General features: G+C 40.5%; 2 protein-coding genes across 3 annotated transcripts in view; one reads left to right on the top strand and one right to left on the bottom strand.

Annotated features, from left to right (window-relative positions):
- The window catches only part of LOC116055334 (VPS10 domain-containing receptor SorCS1-like), a 52928-nt gene extending 42543 nt beyond the window's left edge, over positions 1-10385 (top strand). Inside the window, exons 22-27 of the mRNA XM_031307273.2 lie at positions 383-495; positions 1298-1432; positions 4657-4756; positions 5250-5358; positions 6446-6600; positions 8303-10385. Coding sequence (XP_031163133.1) covers positions 383-495; positions 1298-1432; positions 4657-4756; positions 5250-5358; positions 6446-6600; positions 8303-8361 — 671 coding nt within the window. The 3' untranslated portion in view covers positions 8362-10385. The remainder of the gene's footprint in view (positions 1-382; positions 496-1297; positions 1433-4656; positions 4757-5249; positions 5359-6445; positions 6601-8302) is intronic.
- A 1593-nt stretch (positions 10386-11978) lies between these two features.
- The window catches only part of sorcs3b (sortilin related VPS10 domain containing receptor 3b), a 44537-nt gene continuing 39131 nt past the window's right edge, over positions 11979-17384 (bottom strand). The window contains exon 27 of one of the 2 annotated variants that reach the window (XM_031307260.2): positions 11979-12295. In XM_031307260.2, coding sequence (XP_031163120.1) covers positions 12258-12295 — 38 coding nt within the window. In that variant the 3' untranslated portion in view covers positions 11979-12257. Of the gene's footprint in view, positions 12296-15831; positions 16335-17384 lie in introns of those variants that run through there. The other variant, XM_031307254.2, reaches the window with a different exon arrangement.

Here is a 17384-nt window from a genome sequence, read left to right as displayed (position 1 = left end):
GTAGGAGGATATATTTCATCATGGGAACTCCAACATTTCACCATTCATTTTATGCACCTTTTCTGGGATATAATATGCAATATCTTAAAGAATAATTCACATCAACATGTATGAACTTTGAGACAGACATATGTTCGGTTGTGCTCCTATGCTTCTTCATCTTCCTCAATTTACAATTTGGCAATCACATTTAAGCCATTTAATTCTAGCCTCCATATTTTCTGATGGAAATACCATAGACTGTCAATAGAGAATTGACTCTGTACAGTACTCTGTTATTCAAAGTATCTGAGGTGGCTTCTAAAGAGGTAATCTATACTGTATCATTAGTTAGACAGAAGACGTACATTAGATCTGAATTTGATCTGTGCCTGCATTTCAGATTATTTCCGGTCACACGTTTTGGCCTTTTCTTCTACTTTGGACGAGCTGAACCCCGGGGTGTCTGAGTGGAGAGAGGACATTGGCAGAGTGGTGAAGAGCTCCATGGTTCAGGTCAGTTCCTGAGCTGCTAGCTTTTATTATAAAGGTCGTAACACAATCAAGAATAAACTGAACTAATTCAGATTCTGGCAATTAGCAGCTTTGCGCTAGTCTGGAGAAAAAAACTCAAGTCTCTGTCTAGTGAGCCATTGACATTTCCATTCTTGGTTATGCTGTGTTTGTAATGTATGCATGTGGTCTTGTGTCAAGCGTCGCACTCCACTACTTGCAGTGTCTTTAACCTCACTTGCTGTGTAATTAGTTGTTAACCTCTGCACGCTGACATGGCGCATCACCTGAAATCATTATCACCAGCTTTCAACTGAACTTGTCAAAACACTAAAGGGCAGTAAAAGCATTACTGTGACAGTTTCCATGTGCTCTCTAAAGAACTGAATGCCATTTCCTGGAGAGAACACCAAAACCTCAATTAAAGAGAGCCCAACTGTGGTTAAATGCATCTGGTTTCACCTCTCAGATGTCAAAAAAGCAGCAGGTTATGTAAAAGACCTGGATACTGAACTCTATATATATCCTACAGTTAGCCCTCAGTATGAAACATTCACTTTGACCTTCTGTCTTGTCAGATATTACCATGGTTTACACCAGGAAACTGACAAGAGACCTCTGGTTATGGCATAAATGCACTAAAAGCCCTGGCCTTTACCAAAGACAGTCAAAGTGAACTTGCATGTTTCAGTTGATCCGTGCAATATATCTTGACAGTAATACAGGGCCAAAGCATGGAGTATCACTTCAAACACTGTCAATTAAAAAAAAAGTTTATAATGAGGTTTTGTTGTTGTTATTAAAGGTCACAGGAATCAACCGGGATCAGCTCTTGGTCACAGTGCTTCCAGGTTTACCAACAACAGCAGAGATTTTCATTGTGCCCGAGAAGAGGCCAAGACACGGAGCCATGGATGAAAAATGGGCACACCTGGATCAGGTACTGTCTCATCAAATCATTTTAACGGCCCCTGGCAGATGCTCACTACAATGTGGTTTTCTGTGATAATTAAAAGCGTGACATGGGCATCACAATACTTCTACAGAAGCACTGCCTTTTAGTGACATATACAGTATAGGTTACATTTTATAGGCACTGTATATTTTTTTTTCTCCAGTATTTTACATATTTTTCACATTGTAGGCTTAAGATAAAGGTCAATTTCTCCTTACAATTTATTTCACCGATAGTATCTGTGCCATGAGTTTATCCAGGGTTGTGCCCTGGTACAGTGTAACAAAAAAGCCATTAAGCTCTATTCATTGTTATATAAATTGTTTGCAATTTCTTGCCAATATAAAAAAGCTGATTTCAATTCATCAGTCATTGTCTGGCTTGCCCATATATTACTGCAATCATCCTAAATTATCTCCAATTCTTTTTCCAATTTCCGTTCCACATGAACAGTAAAGGAGTTTTTGGAGTTTAGTGTTCCACTATAGTCTTACTGTTAGGTGTCTTTAATATACATCAATGAATATGTTAACCAAAATAAGATCCACTACCCTCAGCTTGTTAATTTCTTTACTAAAGAAGTCTCTGACCTGAGGATATCTGAAGAACAGAGGTATGTGTGCTGTAATCAGATACTTATATTTGCACAGATGTCTCCCTGTAGCTCTACTCTTTTCCTTTACTTTTTTTGTTTGAGATATAAAATCTCTTATACAAGAGGCTAAAAGTCAAAATACTTTGCATTATCACTCATTGTTCTCCATATATTTTATGAAGTGTTTTACATTTTACATATATTGAATAATTTTTCAACCGTCCAGGCAGCCACTGGTTTCATAAATTTCAGTGCGTTAAACTTGTCTTTCTGTGAGGCAATACATCACAATGAACATCATGTCCGCATTTATTTTTGTCAAAGTTACATTATTGTTGCATGGTAACACAGTTTTAAGTGCAACTTGATGTGGAAAGGCTACACTCTGTTGCCATGTAACAATATGGTTAAGTTTGACAAAAATAAATACAGACGTGATGCTCATTGTGATGGATTACCGAAGTCAGCCAAGTTTAAAGTCTCTGCAAATGTATTTTCATACCATGGTAAAATGATTGGACACCACTGGCTGCATGGTGGGTAGGGAAAATGCTACATCATTTCTCGGAAAAGGTCAGCAATGATGAAGAATGTAAATTTTTTGTAGTAATTGGGGTAAAAGATGCGAAGAAGTCTGGTGTGGTTTATTGAGATAAAAAAAAAACAGAGAACAAGAGGAATGTGTTTCCTATAGCTCCAGTTATCAGCATGCAGACACATAGGACCCATCTCATCTCATATACAATAGCTCCATAAGACATCCTCCTCATTTAGTTTTGGAGTAAACAGCTTTGATTCCTTGGGGTGTCATTCAATCAAAGAACTGCTTCCTATTTTACTGTATTTGTGGTTTTATGACTTTAATCATTTTGTTTAATGATGCAACACAAACTTTTTTTTAAAAGATTAATTTGTTGGGCTTTTATTTGATAGGATAGCTTGAAGATAGGAAAGGGGAGATAGAGACAGGGGGGACGACATGCAGCAAAGGGCCAGGCAGGTCGGATTCAAACCTGCACGCGGCTGCTGCCAAGGACTCTACTGGGTGAGCTAGCGGTTGCCCCAAACAGAAACTTAAATAGTTCATTTTAGTTTGTATTCTTCGCCACTAGACTAAAAAACGTGATTGGACTCTTTGTATTACACAGACTCAAGCTTTCAAAAATGAGATTGTTTGTCTTTATTGCTCAAGTCCTAAATGACTTAATGTCCCCACTTCCCACTCATGCACTTTGTATTTCAAACCCTCCTAAAAAGTAATGCATAATGTCAACACTAGAGGGCAATGTCTTCCCATGTAAAAACACTGAAACGGCATCCATCAGAGCAATGAAACAATACTCACAAAGCATCTCAGTACATGTTGTAGACTCACAGCCATTTTCTTTAGAAGTTTAGAGACTTGCATAAACCTTTAGATAATCACAACAAAACCATAATCATTTCATGCCAGCTTGCTTCATGGTTGTTATTGCTTTCTTAAGGGAAAATACATTTTTCAAAATGAATCTCTTATCATGTTATAGAAAGCTATTAAATATGTAAACAAAACAATAAAACATTTTTTTTTTAAGCACCAGCTAAACTAAAAAAAAGCTAATTTATTCATCATAACGGATGGGACATCGATGTATCACAAGTAAACATTTTGCTGGCTCTCAGTAAGTCTTGAACTAAGTTAATAGGTATTTAATTACATTGATGCATCATATAATTGGCATTGAGAAAGAAGACAAACTGGGGCAGGCGGCCTGGATTGGGAATTAAAGAGATGTATTTATCTAAAGCCTGTCTGATTACCTGGCAGAACCTCACAGACAATAGGGTAATAAATCTTCAGTTCACCGCTCTCATCTCCAGTGAATGACTTGCAATGTGGATGCATTGAGTGATCGTGCGCCCACACATACATACATGCATTTGGTAAGTGTATGTGTGGAGCAGCTTATTAAAATGTGTAATAGATTTACTGACCCTGATATGCCACTAGAACAAAAAGTAATTATTCATACTGTGTAGAGCAGTCTAATTTTAACCAGTGGAAAGATTTTAGAAAGAGCGAGATGGAATTAGTGAGGCATGGCTAAGGACTCAAAGGGGCTCTGGGAAGGCATTTTGGTCTCCTGTTAAATGATTGCTTCATTTAGGTGTGAAAAGCATGGGAACTTGAGGCATATTAAGGGAAAATTAAAGCAGCAATTTTATGATATTAGAACATACTTTGATTTTGAATAGATTTGCCCCACAGAACTTTTGGATCGGTAAATCAGGTATGCTGAAAAAGATAACCACGTGAAGAATTCCCTGTTTCGATTGAAATCGTAAAAGATGATTATTATTTTTTATAAATGTCACTGCCACTCTATAAGCAGGCTGCCCTTTTATCTGATAGGGTTTCCAGCGCCATTAAAAGCCTGCAGGGTTTTGGTGCAGCAGGTTTGGTTTTCTGTATGTCATATCAACGTTCGCTCCTCTTTAGAAGGAAGCAAAAATTCTGATTCATAATTCAGACTGTTGGATGGAATGACTGCAGTTGAAATATTGATGACTGTGGAATATTGCTGTGCAGCCGCTGCTAACTGAGTCTTCTCTGCTCCGTCACTCCTCCTCATAGCTTTCTCAGATTCTGCTAAGTGCTTTGAACCAAGACCTCATCCAGTTCACACTCAAACCTGGGGTGCAGGTGAACGTGTTAGCCACACAACTATCACCAGGTGAGTCTGCTGCCTCTGCCACACACCTGCCTGAACAAATAGTAGTCTGATCCATTTTTGGGAGAGAGGTGCATTTCAGGTGGTTGTCTCTCTGTTATTTGAGGCTAAACTTTGGCAATCCCTCCAGGTTTGAAGTGAAGATGACTAGTAAGTCTACATGTAAACACAAATTAATCTACAGACTTTCAAATGTAAACTGAAATCTCGATTTAATTGTCCTATTGGTGTATTGTTTGTATATTTAAACTCCCTGGAGAGCAGTAATGATAGGGAGTGGATTATTCTTGATAAAGTAAACTATGAAGAAAACGATTAAGTGTTGATTGGACATTAAGCTCTTTGTCATGATTTTTGTAATTTTGACGGCATAACAAGACAGCAGAGATGCTCTACTGTTATATCATTTATATTGATGTCAGATAAAACATATGCATTTATCCTTATTTGGCCTGCATGTGTACTCAATTTCCATTTCATTCTTTCTCCTTCAAAGCTCCTCTTGTAGACAGCGGTGATAGTGGCCACAGCAGCACTGCAGTCATCATGCTCGTGTCAGTCGTACTGATGGGCTTGGCTGTCTTTGTAATATATACGTTTAAAAGGTACAGTATACTGGATGTAATATATTGTCTCTGCATACAGTACAAGGCACAGGAGAACTTTGTGAAAGAATGTGTGGAGATCAATCCTCAGATTTTCAGACTCATCATTGCAGATATCTACGATATATAGATAAATAGTTATTGTTTTGTGTGTGTATGTATGTGTGTGTGTGCATGCATTTTTACAGAGTCGGACCCATTATCTACAAGCAAGCACCTCACTGCTGAACTCCTTAAACTTTCCAGAAGTATTCAGACTCCATATATCTCTGAGTTATGGACACTCGCGACACAATAATAGCTTGAGGAATAAGACAATTCCCCTCTGTCTCAATCTGCAGAATATTACAGAGAATGACAGTCTAATCAATTCTCCCAGAGTGCTGATTGGGTGTCAGAGTCCTGCAGTTATCAATATTCATCTAACTGACAATGTGAGGTTTGACCTTTCGGAAATGCTAAACACAGCCATCCAAGGTGAGGCATACTCTGCAGAATGGCAGGAAAGGTTGAGGAGATAAGTCCTGAGACAACATATATTATACAGTGAGGGACATACAGTAAATAGCATCCTCTGCAGCAGGTAATCCTATGCCAATCATAGGGGAATGGTTTAGTTCCTCTGTAGTTTGTATAATTTTACTCATTATAAAGTAAAACATCACTTAACTTTAACTCTCAAGATCTTAATTACTACATTAAGAAATCAACTTTTCGTTTATAAAGCTGCCTCAAATGTCACTGCACCAGCTGCGGCACAAAATCACAAGGGGAGACTCTGAAATTAGAAATGCAAGATGTTAGTTCTAAGCAGAATTGGGGGTGCATCTGAGGGGATGAAAAATTGATTGAAAACGGAGGTGAACAATATGAAAGTGAGAGAGCAATGCCCTGTGGAATGCAAAATGCCCTAGTTTCCAGCTTTCAAGCAATCCTCTCCCACCTTTAACAGTTAAAAATAGTGTGTGACATATTATGCTTAGTGAAAGCATTAGTGAAACAGACCTGATGGCAGGTTTTCATTAGTTTGCCTTTTTTAAAAAAAAAAAAAAAAAAAAATGTTTTTCCCCCTCTGCATGACCTACAGGAAGATCCCGGGCATCAACACATACACAGTGGAGCAGCCTGACAAAGAACAAGAGGTCATCCCGCCAGTGACCTCCATAGCCATCCCAAACCCTGAGGGGGACAAGCTGACCTCACTGGATAATGTGGATGTACAGTTGGATTCAAAAGGCAGAGGTATTATTATGTCTTTCTTTAAAGCTACAGTCATTCCTCTTCATGTTGCGTTTTATTATATCACTTGTCAAAGTAATTATTCAGTCTGTGGTATTACACCTCTGAAAGAGGTCAGGTAATCACCACCTGCATTGTTTTCAATGCAACAAAAGGGGCTAGCTTCCAAAATGCTGGTGCACTGGTCATAAAAAACTGCAGAATTACTTAAAGGGCCAATTCAATGACAAAAAATCATTCTCTCAATTACCTTAAGTTGTATCTGGTGGTAGTGGTTTTACTTGACCAGGGTTTGAGGTATCCAACTATTTCATAACTATAAAGTCATTCCCATGAAAAACTGTTCAGAGTGACACCTATGAAGAGTAAAGCCATAGAGGTATGGTCACACACTTCCATCTCACTTCAGTGAAGCCCATATTGTGCGCGTGACGAATAAAAGCAAGCTTTTCCTGTTCCGTTGTGATCTCCTGGCCACTCTTCTTGAACTTTTCCTTGCAAATTTCCAGAAACAGTGATGCACTGCTTAAAAATACAGTCATTATTCTTGTTAATTAGTACAGAAGACTTGAGTTGACTATTATTCACGTACAAAACATTTAAGTTAGCCAGTTACTTAGAGAAAGCCTGGGAGATGAGGAAAATCAGGACAAACTTTAAGCTTGTAGCATTTCTTTTCTGTTCTCTAATATTCAGAGTACAACATGTTTGCAGTTTACACATGAACATATGTTATTTGAGAGTACATACAAGTACATATGTTTCTTTTAGTTTTGCCTATGATTTAATCTGAAGTGTGTTATGTGTGATACTGTATATAGCAGTGTCTTGTAATCCCATGGGATATGGGCCAAATGTTTGGCATGACATATAAATATAAAAACGAACTACCTAGCAACGTGCAATCAACTTGTACAGTTCTACAGTTCAATTACAGTTCGATGATTGCTCTGAAAATATTCCTTTACCACACCAAAATTTCGACACCATATCCTTGTTTAGGGGCCATCTGATCAAACAGAAGGCTAATGTGACCATGCCTTAACCAGAACATTGTTTCTGGAAAGACTTGTTGCTGTTGAATTTTTAAATGTAATTCTTTAATGCTATGAACACCACAAACATTTAATTCATCCCCTTTGTGTTTGAGTTGTGGCAGGAATCACAGAGACAGATATCCTACAACTTCAGTACATAAACTATCTGCATAGTTATTTTTATACAAATTGTTATATATCAGGGTTGAGTAAGAACACGTTTTTTTGTAAATGGTGTGAACTGACCCTTCAGCAAATTAAGTTGTCACAAAGATTGTGAAAGTATATTAAAAACTGTATTATCATACAGTAGTTGCCAAGATAGTTATTATGTGCAGTATATTTATGGATTTGCCAACCTGAGTTTGTCACAGCAAGGTATTAGTATTCACAGGTAAGTGAAGCACAATCAAGTGCGAGCTAAAGTGATGAGAATGTCTAGGTGAATTATTTGACCCAATAAAATAATTAGTGCATCAGGAAAGTAGCGGCGTGGTGAAAGCATTTTCATCAAGAAATATCTACGAGGTTCCAGTTGATTTACTTCTACCCGTAGCTAAACAATCGACCCGTCCAAGATAAATGTGTTTGCCTGCAAAAATACCCCTGTATGCAAATGGATACATAAAATTCCTCCTCTGTTGCTTTCCTTTCTTCTCCCTTGTCAGGCTACCTGCCATCTCACACAGACATCAAGCTCTCTGATGAAGCGCCCCATGTGTTTTAATGTTGAGAGTCTATGACCAACTCGAAAGCAATACATCTTCTTTGGCAGTTACTTCCAGCAAGCTATGAAACCACAGTCACAATGAATGGTCTCGAGTGTTTTGCTACCCATGCATGGATGGACCAGTTTACACTGTGCTGCCTAATCCCTCTGAGGAGACTGTACAGATTTATACTTGCTTCTTGAAAAGGGACACTTTTTGACTGAAAATACTTGTATTTTTTGCAAGGACATTGATCTTGTTATGTAAATAATGTACATCCATAATGGAAGAAGTAAAAGTTATTTGTCTCATCTGGTTACAGCTGCATCTGCTCAAATATGAAAATATTAAACAGCGGGACAGAAGTGATGTATAATAATATCTCAAAATATGCTCCTATTTTGGTTCTCTGGGCTTGTGTTTGTGAAGTTTACTTTGTTTAACTGTGGAAATAGCTTATCTGAGTAAGACAGTGAGGGAAGCAGATTCATTAAGCTCTACAATCAGAAAATCTTATCACCAGATTCTCATCAAATGAAAGCTTGCAATATCCAGGAGATGAACAGGGCTCCTAGGCCCAGATCTGTGTATTCCATCAAGCCTGTCTCTTTGCCGCTCAAAATGTCATATATGTCATAACAAAAAAAGGACAGAAGATGGAGAAGTGGATATACTAGATAGGTGTATACAGTAGATGAGAAACTGAGCAATCCCTCTTGTTCAGGAGACTCAAATAAGTCATTTTAGTGCCACTGGAATGAATGATACATGTTATACCTACTTACTGTACAACTAGGTTATACACTATGTTTCATCTAAATCATGCATATGGATTATTATTGCAGCGGCAATCTTATATTTTCATTTAAAGTAAATGTGCCTGTTAAACAAGGCAATGGTTTTTAAACATGTGCTTCATTGTTTTGCTTTGTTTGTTGTTCTTGTACATTGTGGTTTCTATAAAGAAAACTAAATGTAAATTTCTTTGAATAATTCGTGTTAACAAAGAAGCTACAGTACAGCAGCAAACACTTGCTGTAATGCAGTAAAAAGTGCTACATATGTATTTCATTTAATTAGTTCGAGATTGATTAGCTATTCGTTTGTGTTCGAGACGCACCACCATAAAGTGAAAAGACTTGTTCTCCTTGACACAGTTACAAAACATTTCTCATGTTTTTGTTGTTTTTCTTTAAAACTGATCTCACTGTGAAGGCTGTGGTGCCTTCTTACAGGAAGTACGACAACACTGAAACCACCAGGTTTGAATGGAAACTCATTTTACACCTTTTTCTTAATTCTGGACTGTTTATCTACCACAGTGATACCAGCATCTCCACATGGCATTTTCTCAGTTTACAGTAACGCAGAGGAGCCTGCAGTCTGTTCTCAGTTCGCCCCCAAGGACGCAGCAGACAAAAGGCTGCAGATTTGTTCATCTCCTTTGCTGCGAGGGACACAGAGATAGAGAAGACGTATCTCCTGTCAACAAGGCTCAGCCTACGCACAGAGTTTTGGTCAGCTGCTGTCTCTTTGGGATAAGTACTGAAGTTCTTCTTCATCAAACTTTTCTTTTTAAGTGTTGTCAGCATCATATGTCAGTAAGACAAATTGACTGGAGGCTTCTCCATACTTCTTCCTTCCAATCCTGCCATTGAGCCTGAAGCATAAATAAACTCATAGGCCTACTCATCATCAGGCGAACACTGTCTCTCCACACCGATCATCAGAGTTTTATTTCGTGATTGTTATTTATTTAACAAAACTCTTGTCAGGTCCAAATAATCAACCTGTGAATATGATTGTGAACAAAATTGCATGTTTTTTTTTTTTTTTCCTCTTTCAAGATATTAAAGATATGTCTTAATTAGGAAAAAATGAAATGTTAGAAATGTGAACTGCAGGATATTCCATTTCTCAGATGTTATAGAAGACCCATTCATTACAAGTGATTGATTATGCAGTTGGTTGATACTGTGTTTTTCATTTGATCTTGCAGGAGAAACCATGGTTGCAGAATAAAGCAGAAACACAACATTGATGCAGCGTGGCTGGTTGTTAAACTCACTTCCCAAAAGCATTAACAGATTATTTCTGCTGTCTTCGATCTGGTAAAATCCATGTAGTTGACTGCTGCATATAGTTGTATTTGACCTTTAATTTAGTCAATCAACAGAACAGATTTCATAAAAGGTGAAACAAATTGGTACTTTTGATCGACGGGCACTATCAATTCACCAAATTTGTGGCTTTTGCTGCTTTGTCTCTAACACGTGTTGCTTTGCACGCTCAAAGTTTCAGTGCATCCATTTGCATGATACAATGGGGCCGAGCGGGAGGACAAAGAAAAGCACCAAGTAGCCTGGAGAGATTCTAATGGGCTAGTTCTTTGGCTCTCCCACTGTGAACAAATTAATTATCCCCTCTCCAGGAAATCAACACACACACACACACACACACACACACACACACACACACACACACACACACACACACACACACACACACACACACACACACATGCACACAATCAAGAAAGATTTTCCCAGACTGGGTAGCATCTTGAATTAAAAATGTCCCACAACAATAACCCACAGCAATATTGTGTTAGCCACAGTGTGAAATTGATGAGCATGTTTCCTTTCATCGAGTGCTACATTACAGTGTCTGGCTGCAGCGAATCATCCATTAGTGATTGTCACCGTTCAATTTGATTGTGCACCACCGAACATCCCAGGGCAGTTAGAGAAAGGCCTTGGTGTTAATTCAGACTGAGAGCAGGAGCGAGAATAAGCCTCTCGGGGCGTTGATGGCTGTTGGAGTGATGAAGATTGGTGTGTGATATGAAAGCTGTTGAGGTAGCAAACAAAATGCAAAACAGAGGAACAAGGGCCTTGTTGCTGCAGCTTTGTGAAGAATCATTTCAGCCGCACAGTTCTGTCCTCCAACCCTGCTCTGGCATTTTAATGTAGAAGGCTTGTTTTTTTTCCTTCTAAATCTGAGGATGGAGAATAAGCAATATAACGCCAGTAGTTCTTTAAAAAAATATTTATCGTTTGACTGCAGCCACAGTAATTTGTCCATTAAATAAAAAAACAACTGTAACTGGCAACTTGAGTGATAGATTGATAGAGGTGGAATGAAGCTCAGTCAAAATGTCAGATGGGAATCTTCACATGGGTGTTATCACACTTCTGCCCATTAAAGCTGACTTCAGAGCCTCTGAGGGATCATTAAAACTGTACTGCTGAGACTGATACGCTGGCTGCTACAATGCACCTGAGTTTTAGATAACACTGTGACAATGTTGTAAAAACGCTTCATGGATCTCTTTGTTTTCAGGATTATGTCATGACAACACAGACATTTCTCATACACAGAGTCTGTCTTGGCATCCTTTTAAAGAGTGTACACTATAGTACTGTATAGCTTCCATTACAACACAAACTGTATAATAGAAAAACATAATTTCATATAAAAATACATTTATTTTTAACAATTTTAAAATGGCAATTTGTTCACAGTAAGAAACATGATTCAAAACAAGACAATTTATATATCATAGACAAAAATGAACAACATTATAGATCATGCACAACTTTTGGCAATTGCACAACTAGACTATTAGACAAGGTGTTTAATAATTTGTTTAATGTGTAAACTTTAAAACCAACCATTATATATTTACAGCACTCGCTCACCCTAAATTTATCTTTTATCACAGGGCATGCTACTGTAAAAAATCAAATAAAAAAGGACATACAGCTTTTGAGACTGAAGATCAAAGAAACATACTACTGACTGTTCAGTGAGTTGGCTTTAGAATAAAGTAGAATGGCGCTACTGTATAGATTTACATTCCATCTTCTTCTATGTACAGGTTTACAGTATGTCCACCTCTAAGGCCAGGCTTTCATGTCCATACATCACATTTTTGTAGCGTACCATCATCTGAGAAACAGTCATTGAAAGCACCATGTTATCTTACAGAGCAAAACCAACTACATATGTCTTTCTTATAAGCATTCAACAGTCAGATTTCGTTTTTTATATCAATATTCATTAGTGTATACTTACAACTCAAAGACCTCTAGTTATTGGGCGGTAAATGTTATTGTTTATCCAGGGCGCAAAGTGGTTTATTTAACGTAATAAAATGATGACTTAAATGATCTATTAATTATATTTCTGTGGTATGGAGGCAAAGCAAAATGTGTTCCGCCTTAAACAGACAAGTATTTTGTTGTTTGGGTTGTATCATCTATTCTAGATATAAAGAAACAGAATTATAGAAACAAAATTAAAAGGTTACATTTGATGAATTGTATAGCCTACTGGCCTAAATGTCCTAGTATATATCGTAGATCATGATCATTCTCTGTCATTCAATGCTGAATTTAATGTAAACTGATCAAGCCTTTACACATATACAGTGTACATTAAGTTAATGGTGCTTTTTTCATTTAACTTTTTTATATATATATATATAGCTTTTGAGGTATATTATTTCAGTGAAGGTCAGGGGCCTCGACGGACCAGACCCGGGCAGCAGACGCTGGCTCTGGGGACGTGGAATGTCACCTCTCTGTGGGGGAAAGAGCCGGAACTGGTGCGGGAGGTGGAGCGCTACCGGTTAGATCTGGTGGGGCTTACCTCTACGCACAGTCTCGGTTCTGGAACCATACTCCTGGATAGGGGTTGGACTCTTTTCTTCTCCGGAGTTGCCCAGGGTGTGAGGCGCCGGGCGGGTGTGGGGATACTCACAAGCCCCCGGCTGAGCGCCGCTACGTTGGAGTTTACCCCGGTGGACGAGAGGGTCGCCTCCCTACGCCTGCGGGTTGTGGGGGGGAAAACTCTGACTGTTGTTTGTGCATATGCACCAAACAAGAGTTCGGAGTATTCGGCCTTCTTGGAGACCTTGAGTGGAGTCCTATATGGGGCTCCAGTGGGGGACTCCATAGTTCTGCTGGGGGACTTCAACGCGCACGTGGGCAATGATGGAGACACATGGAGAGGCGTGATTGGGAGGAACGGCCTCCCTGATCTAAACCAGAGTGGTTGTTTGTTGTTGGACTTCTGTGCTAGTCATGGATTGTCTATAACGAACACCATGTTCGAACATAGGGATGCTCATAAGTGTACTTGGTACCAGAGCACCCTAGGCCAAAGGTCAATGATCGATTTTATAATCGTTTCATCTGATCTGAGGCCGTATGTTTTGGACACTCGGGTGAAGAGAGGGGCAGAGCTGTCAACCGATCACCATCTGGTGGTGAGTTGGGTCAGGGGGTGGGGGAAGATTCTGGACAGACCTGGTAAGCCCAAACGGGTAGTGCGGGTAAATTGGGAACGTCTGGAGGAGGCCCCTGTCCGACAGACTTTCAACTCACACCTCCGGTGGAGCTTTTCGTGCATCCCTGTGGAGGCTGGGGGCATTGAACCCGAGTGGACAATGTTCAAAGTTTCCATTGCTGAAGCTGCGGCGAGGAGCTGTGGTCTTAGGGTCTTAGGTGCCTCAAGGGGCGGTAACCCACGAACACCGTGGTGGACACCGGTGGTCAGGGAAGCCGTCCGACTGAAGAAGGAGTCTTTCTGGGATATGTTATCCCAGAGGACTCCGGAGGCAGTGGCAAGGTACCGAAGGGCCCGAAGGGCTGCAGCCTCTGCCGTGAAAGAGGCAAAGCAGCGGGTGTGGGAGAAGTTCGGAGAAGACATGGAGAAGGACTTTCGGTCGGCACCAAGGTGCTTCTGGATAACCGTTCGCCACCTCAGGAGGGGGAAGCGGGGAACCATCCAAGCTGTGTACAGTAAGGATGGGACGCTGTTGACCTCAACTGAGGAGGTAATAGGGCGGTGGAAGGAGCACTTTGAGGAACTCCTAAATCCGACTAATACGCCCTCTATGGTAGAGGCAGAGCTGGAGGATGATGGGGGATTGTCGTCAATTTCCCGGGTGGAAGTTGCTGAGGTAGTTAAACAACTCCACAGTGGCAAAGCCCCAGGGATTGATGAGATCCGTCCAGAAATGCTTAACGCTCTGGGTGTGGAGGGGTTGTCTTGGTTGACACGCCTCTTCAACATTGCGTGGAAGTCTGGGACGGTGCCTAAGGAGTGGCAGACCGGGGTGGTGGTTCCCCTTTTCAAAAAGGGGGACCAGAGGGTGTGTGCCAATTATAGGGGTATCACACTTCTCAGCCTCCCTGGTAAAGTCTTCTCCAAGGTGCTGGAAAGGAGGGTTCGGTCGATAGTCGAACCTCAGGTTGAAGAGGAACAATGCGGATTCCGTCCTGGTCGTGGAACAACGGACCAGATCTTTACTCTCGCAAGGATCCTGGAGGGAGCCTGGGAGTATGCCCAACCGGTCTACATGTGCTTTGTGGATCTGGAGAAGGCCTATGACCGGGTCCCCCGGGAGATACTGTGGGAGGTGCTGCGGGAGTATGGGGTGAGGGTGTCCCTTCTCAGGGCCATCCAATCTCTGTACAACCAAAGCGAGAGCTGTGTCCGGGTTCTCGGCAGTAAGTCGGACTCGTTTCAGGTGAGAGTTGGCCTCCGCCAGGGCTGCGCTTTGTCACCAATCCTGTTTGTAGTATTTATGGACAGGATATCGAGGCGTAGTCGGGGTGGAGAGGGGTTGCAGTTCGGTGGGCTGGGGATCTCATTGCTGCTCTTTGCAGATGATGTGGTCCTGATGGCATCATCGGTCTGTGACCTTCAGCACTCACTGGATCAGTTCGCAGCCGAGTGTGAAGCGGCTGGGATGAGGATCAGCACCTCTAAATCGGAGGCCATGGTTCTTAGCAGGAAACCGATGGAGTGCCTTCTCCAGGTAGGGAATGAGTCCTTACCCCAAGTGAAGGAGTTCAAGTACCTTGGAGTCTTGTTCGCGAGTGAGGGAACAATGGAGCGGGAGATTGGTCGGAGAATCGGCACAGCGGGTGCGGTATTACATTCAATTTATCGCACCGTTGTGACGAAAAGAGAGCTGAGCCAGAAGGCAAAGCTCTCAATCTACCGGTCAGTTTTCGTTCCTACCCTCACCTATGGTCATGAAGGTTGGGTCATGACCGAAAGAACGAGATCCAGGGTACAAGCGGCCGAAATGGGTTTCCTCAGGAGGGTGGCTGGTGTCTCCCTTAGAGATAGGGTGAGAAGCTCAGTCATCCGTGAGGAGCTCGGAGTAGAGCCGCTGCTCCTTTGCGTCGAAAGGAGCCAGTTGAGGTGGTTCGGGCATCTGGTAAGGATGCCCCCTGGGCGCCTCCCTAGGGAGGTGTTCCAGGCACGTCCAGCTGGGAGGAGGCCTCGGGGAAGACCCAGGACTAGGTGGAGGGATTATATCTCCAACCTGGCCTGGGAACGCAGTCGGAGCTGGTTAATGTGGCTCGGGAAAGGGAAGTTTGGGATCCCCTGCTGGAGCTGCTACCCCCGCGACCCGAGACCGGATAAGCGGACGAAGATGGATGATGGATGGATGGATGGTATATTATTTCAACAAATCAGTCTGTTTTTCCTATCCTGACATGATCCTAGTTAAGAAGAAATATATGTCAAAGGCAGTAAAGCATTCATCAACAGTACACAATGGCAGCTGAATATTCATAAAATACTAATAGCAATACATCCATTGTATTGATGTAGAGCAAGGGAATCTTGATGCTAATTGGATATTTTGTGCTGGGTAACAGTATCAACCAATTTTATCAATTCACCGCCCTCAACCTAGAGGCCCTAGAGTCTGGCTCGGTGGATTGATCTTCATTAGGTATTATACAGTAGATACTTACTCTATCCATGTAGGTTAAAAACATTACTTTGAATGATCGCAGCTATCGGCGTGAAATGAATTTGAAAAAACTAAACAAATTTCAACAAAGCAAACTATTTCAGCACAATTGTAACACATCAACTTACTCAGTAACAGAGTCTTACACATTAGTACAGTTTGGGAATTCCCTTGTAACAATTCTCTCCATATTTCTTCCAATTCCTCCTGAAAACATGCAAACAAATAATAAAAGATTCAACTAAATACAGGGACAGTCAGCTGCTTTGATATCACATGCACATCACAAGTTGCTTGTTTTGATGATATGATAATGAAATAGACTCTTTGCAAACACAACTTCTATGGTATTTCTGCTTTATCTAAATGACATTGATTTTGGGCTGTAGGAATAACTGCCTTTAACACCAACCAAATAAGTCAAAGTTCAATCTTGCTTTCTCTGTCATCCTTTTTCCTGAAGATCAAATGAGTTGTACAAGCTTTTACATTTAATTATAAGCCATGCATATTGGTTGAAAAGCCCCCTGTTGTTTCAAAGGAACATGGCCTCAAGGGCTGATAAGATAGGATCGCTGTGCCAAGTGGGGTCATTTAGAATGTGCAGACACTGGTTTATTCAAAGGTGGCCCTTTTATCTCTCAACTGAGTCAGTAGTTTAAATGCAGTGATTTGTATTTACTTAAGAAAATATGATTGACCCCTTTCACATTGTCATTTCATACATTGTTAATACAATAGTAATTATAGCTGCTTTAGGGATTTCACACATATAAAAATGTAAATGACAAATGTTTTGAATAAAATAAAATGTAAGGATATTTAAAGGAATAAACAGTAAAGCAGATGTAGGTATAAATGCTTGTCTCTGATTGGCTGTTAATACAATTGATTAATGAATTAATTGTAATTACTGAGTTTTATTTTTTACACTCAGCTAAGAACTTTTTTTAATCCTAAGGTGTATCTTTAATGGAAAACTTTAAGTATAATTCTTAGAGGTTTGATAAATACTCACACCACCCTTCCTCACAGTGCATGAGCATCAAGGGTAACTGCGGTTATGTAAATAACACTTTTTCTTATATCATTTATTTTGTGTCTCTTGAATTGGGAAATACTGACTCAATTGCTCCATAGACCTGTTCTGACAACCTCCTGCCTTGCCCTGAATGTCTTTTACGCTTAAAAAGACCTTATTTCAACTGAACTGCAAATTTCTACTTATTATGAAACACGAGCCCTTGTGAGCTTCAT

This window comes from Sander lucioperca, chromosome 15 (assembly GCF_008315115.2).
Source record: "Sander lucioperca isolate FBNREF2018 chromosome 15, SLUC_FBN_1.2, whole genome shotgun sequence".
Lineage (NCBI taxonomy): Eukaryota > Metazoa > Chordata > Actinopteri > Perciformes > Percidae > Sander > Sander lucioperca.
Note: the sequence above shows the minus strand (reverse complement) of the source record. Positions and strands in the feature narration are given on the sequence as shown.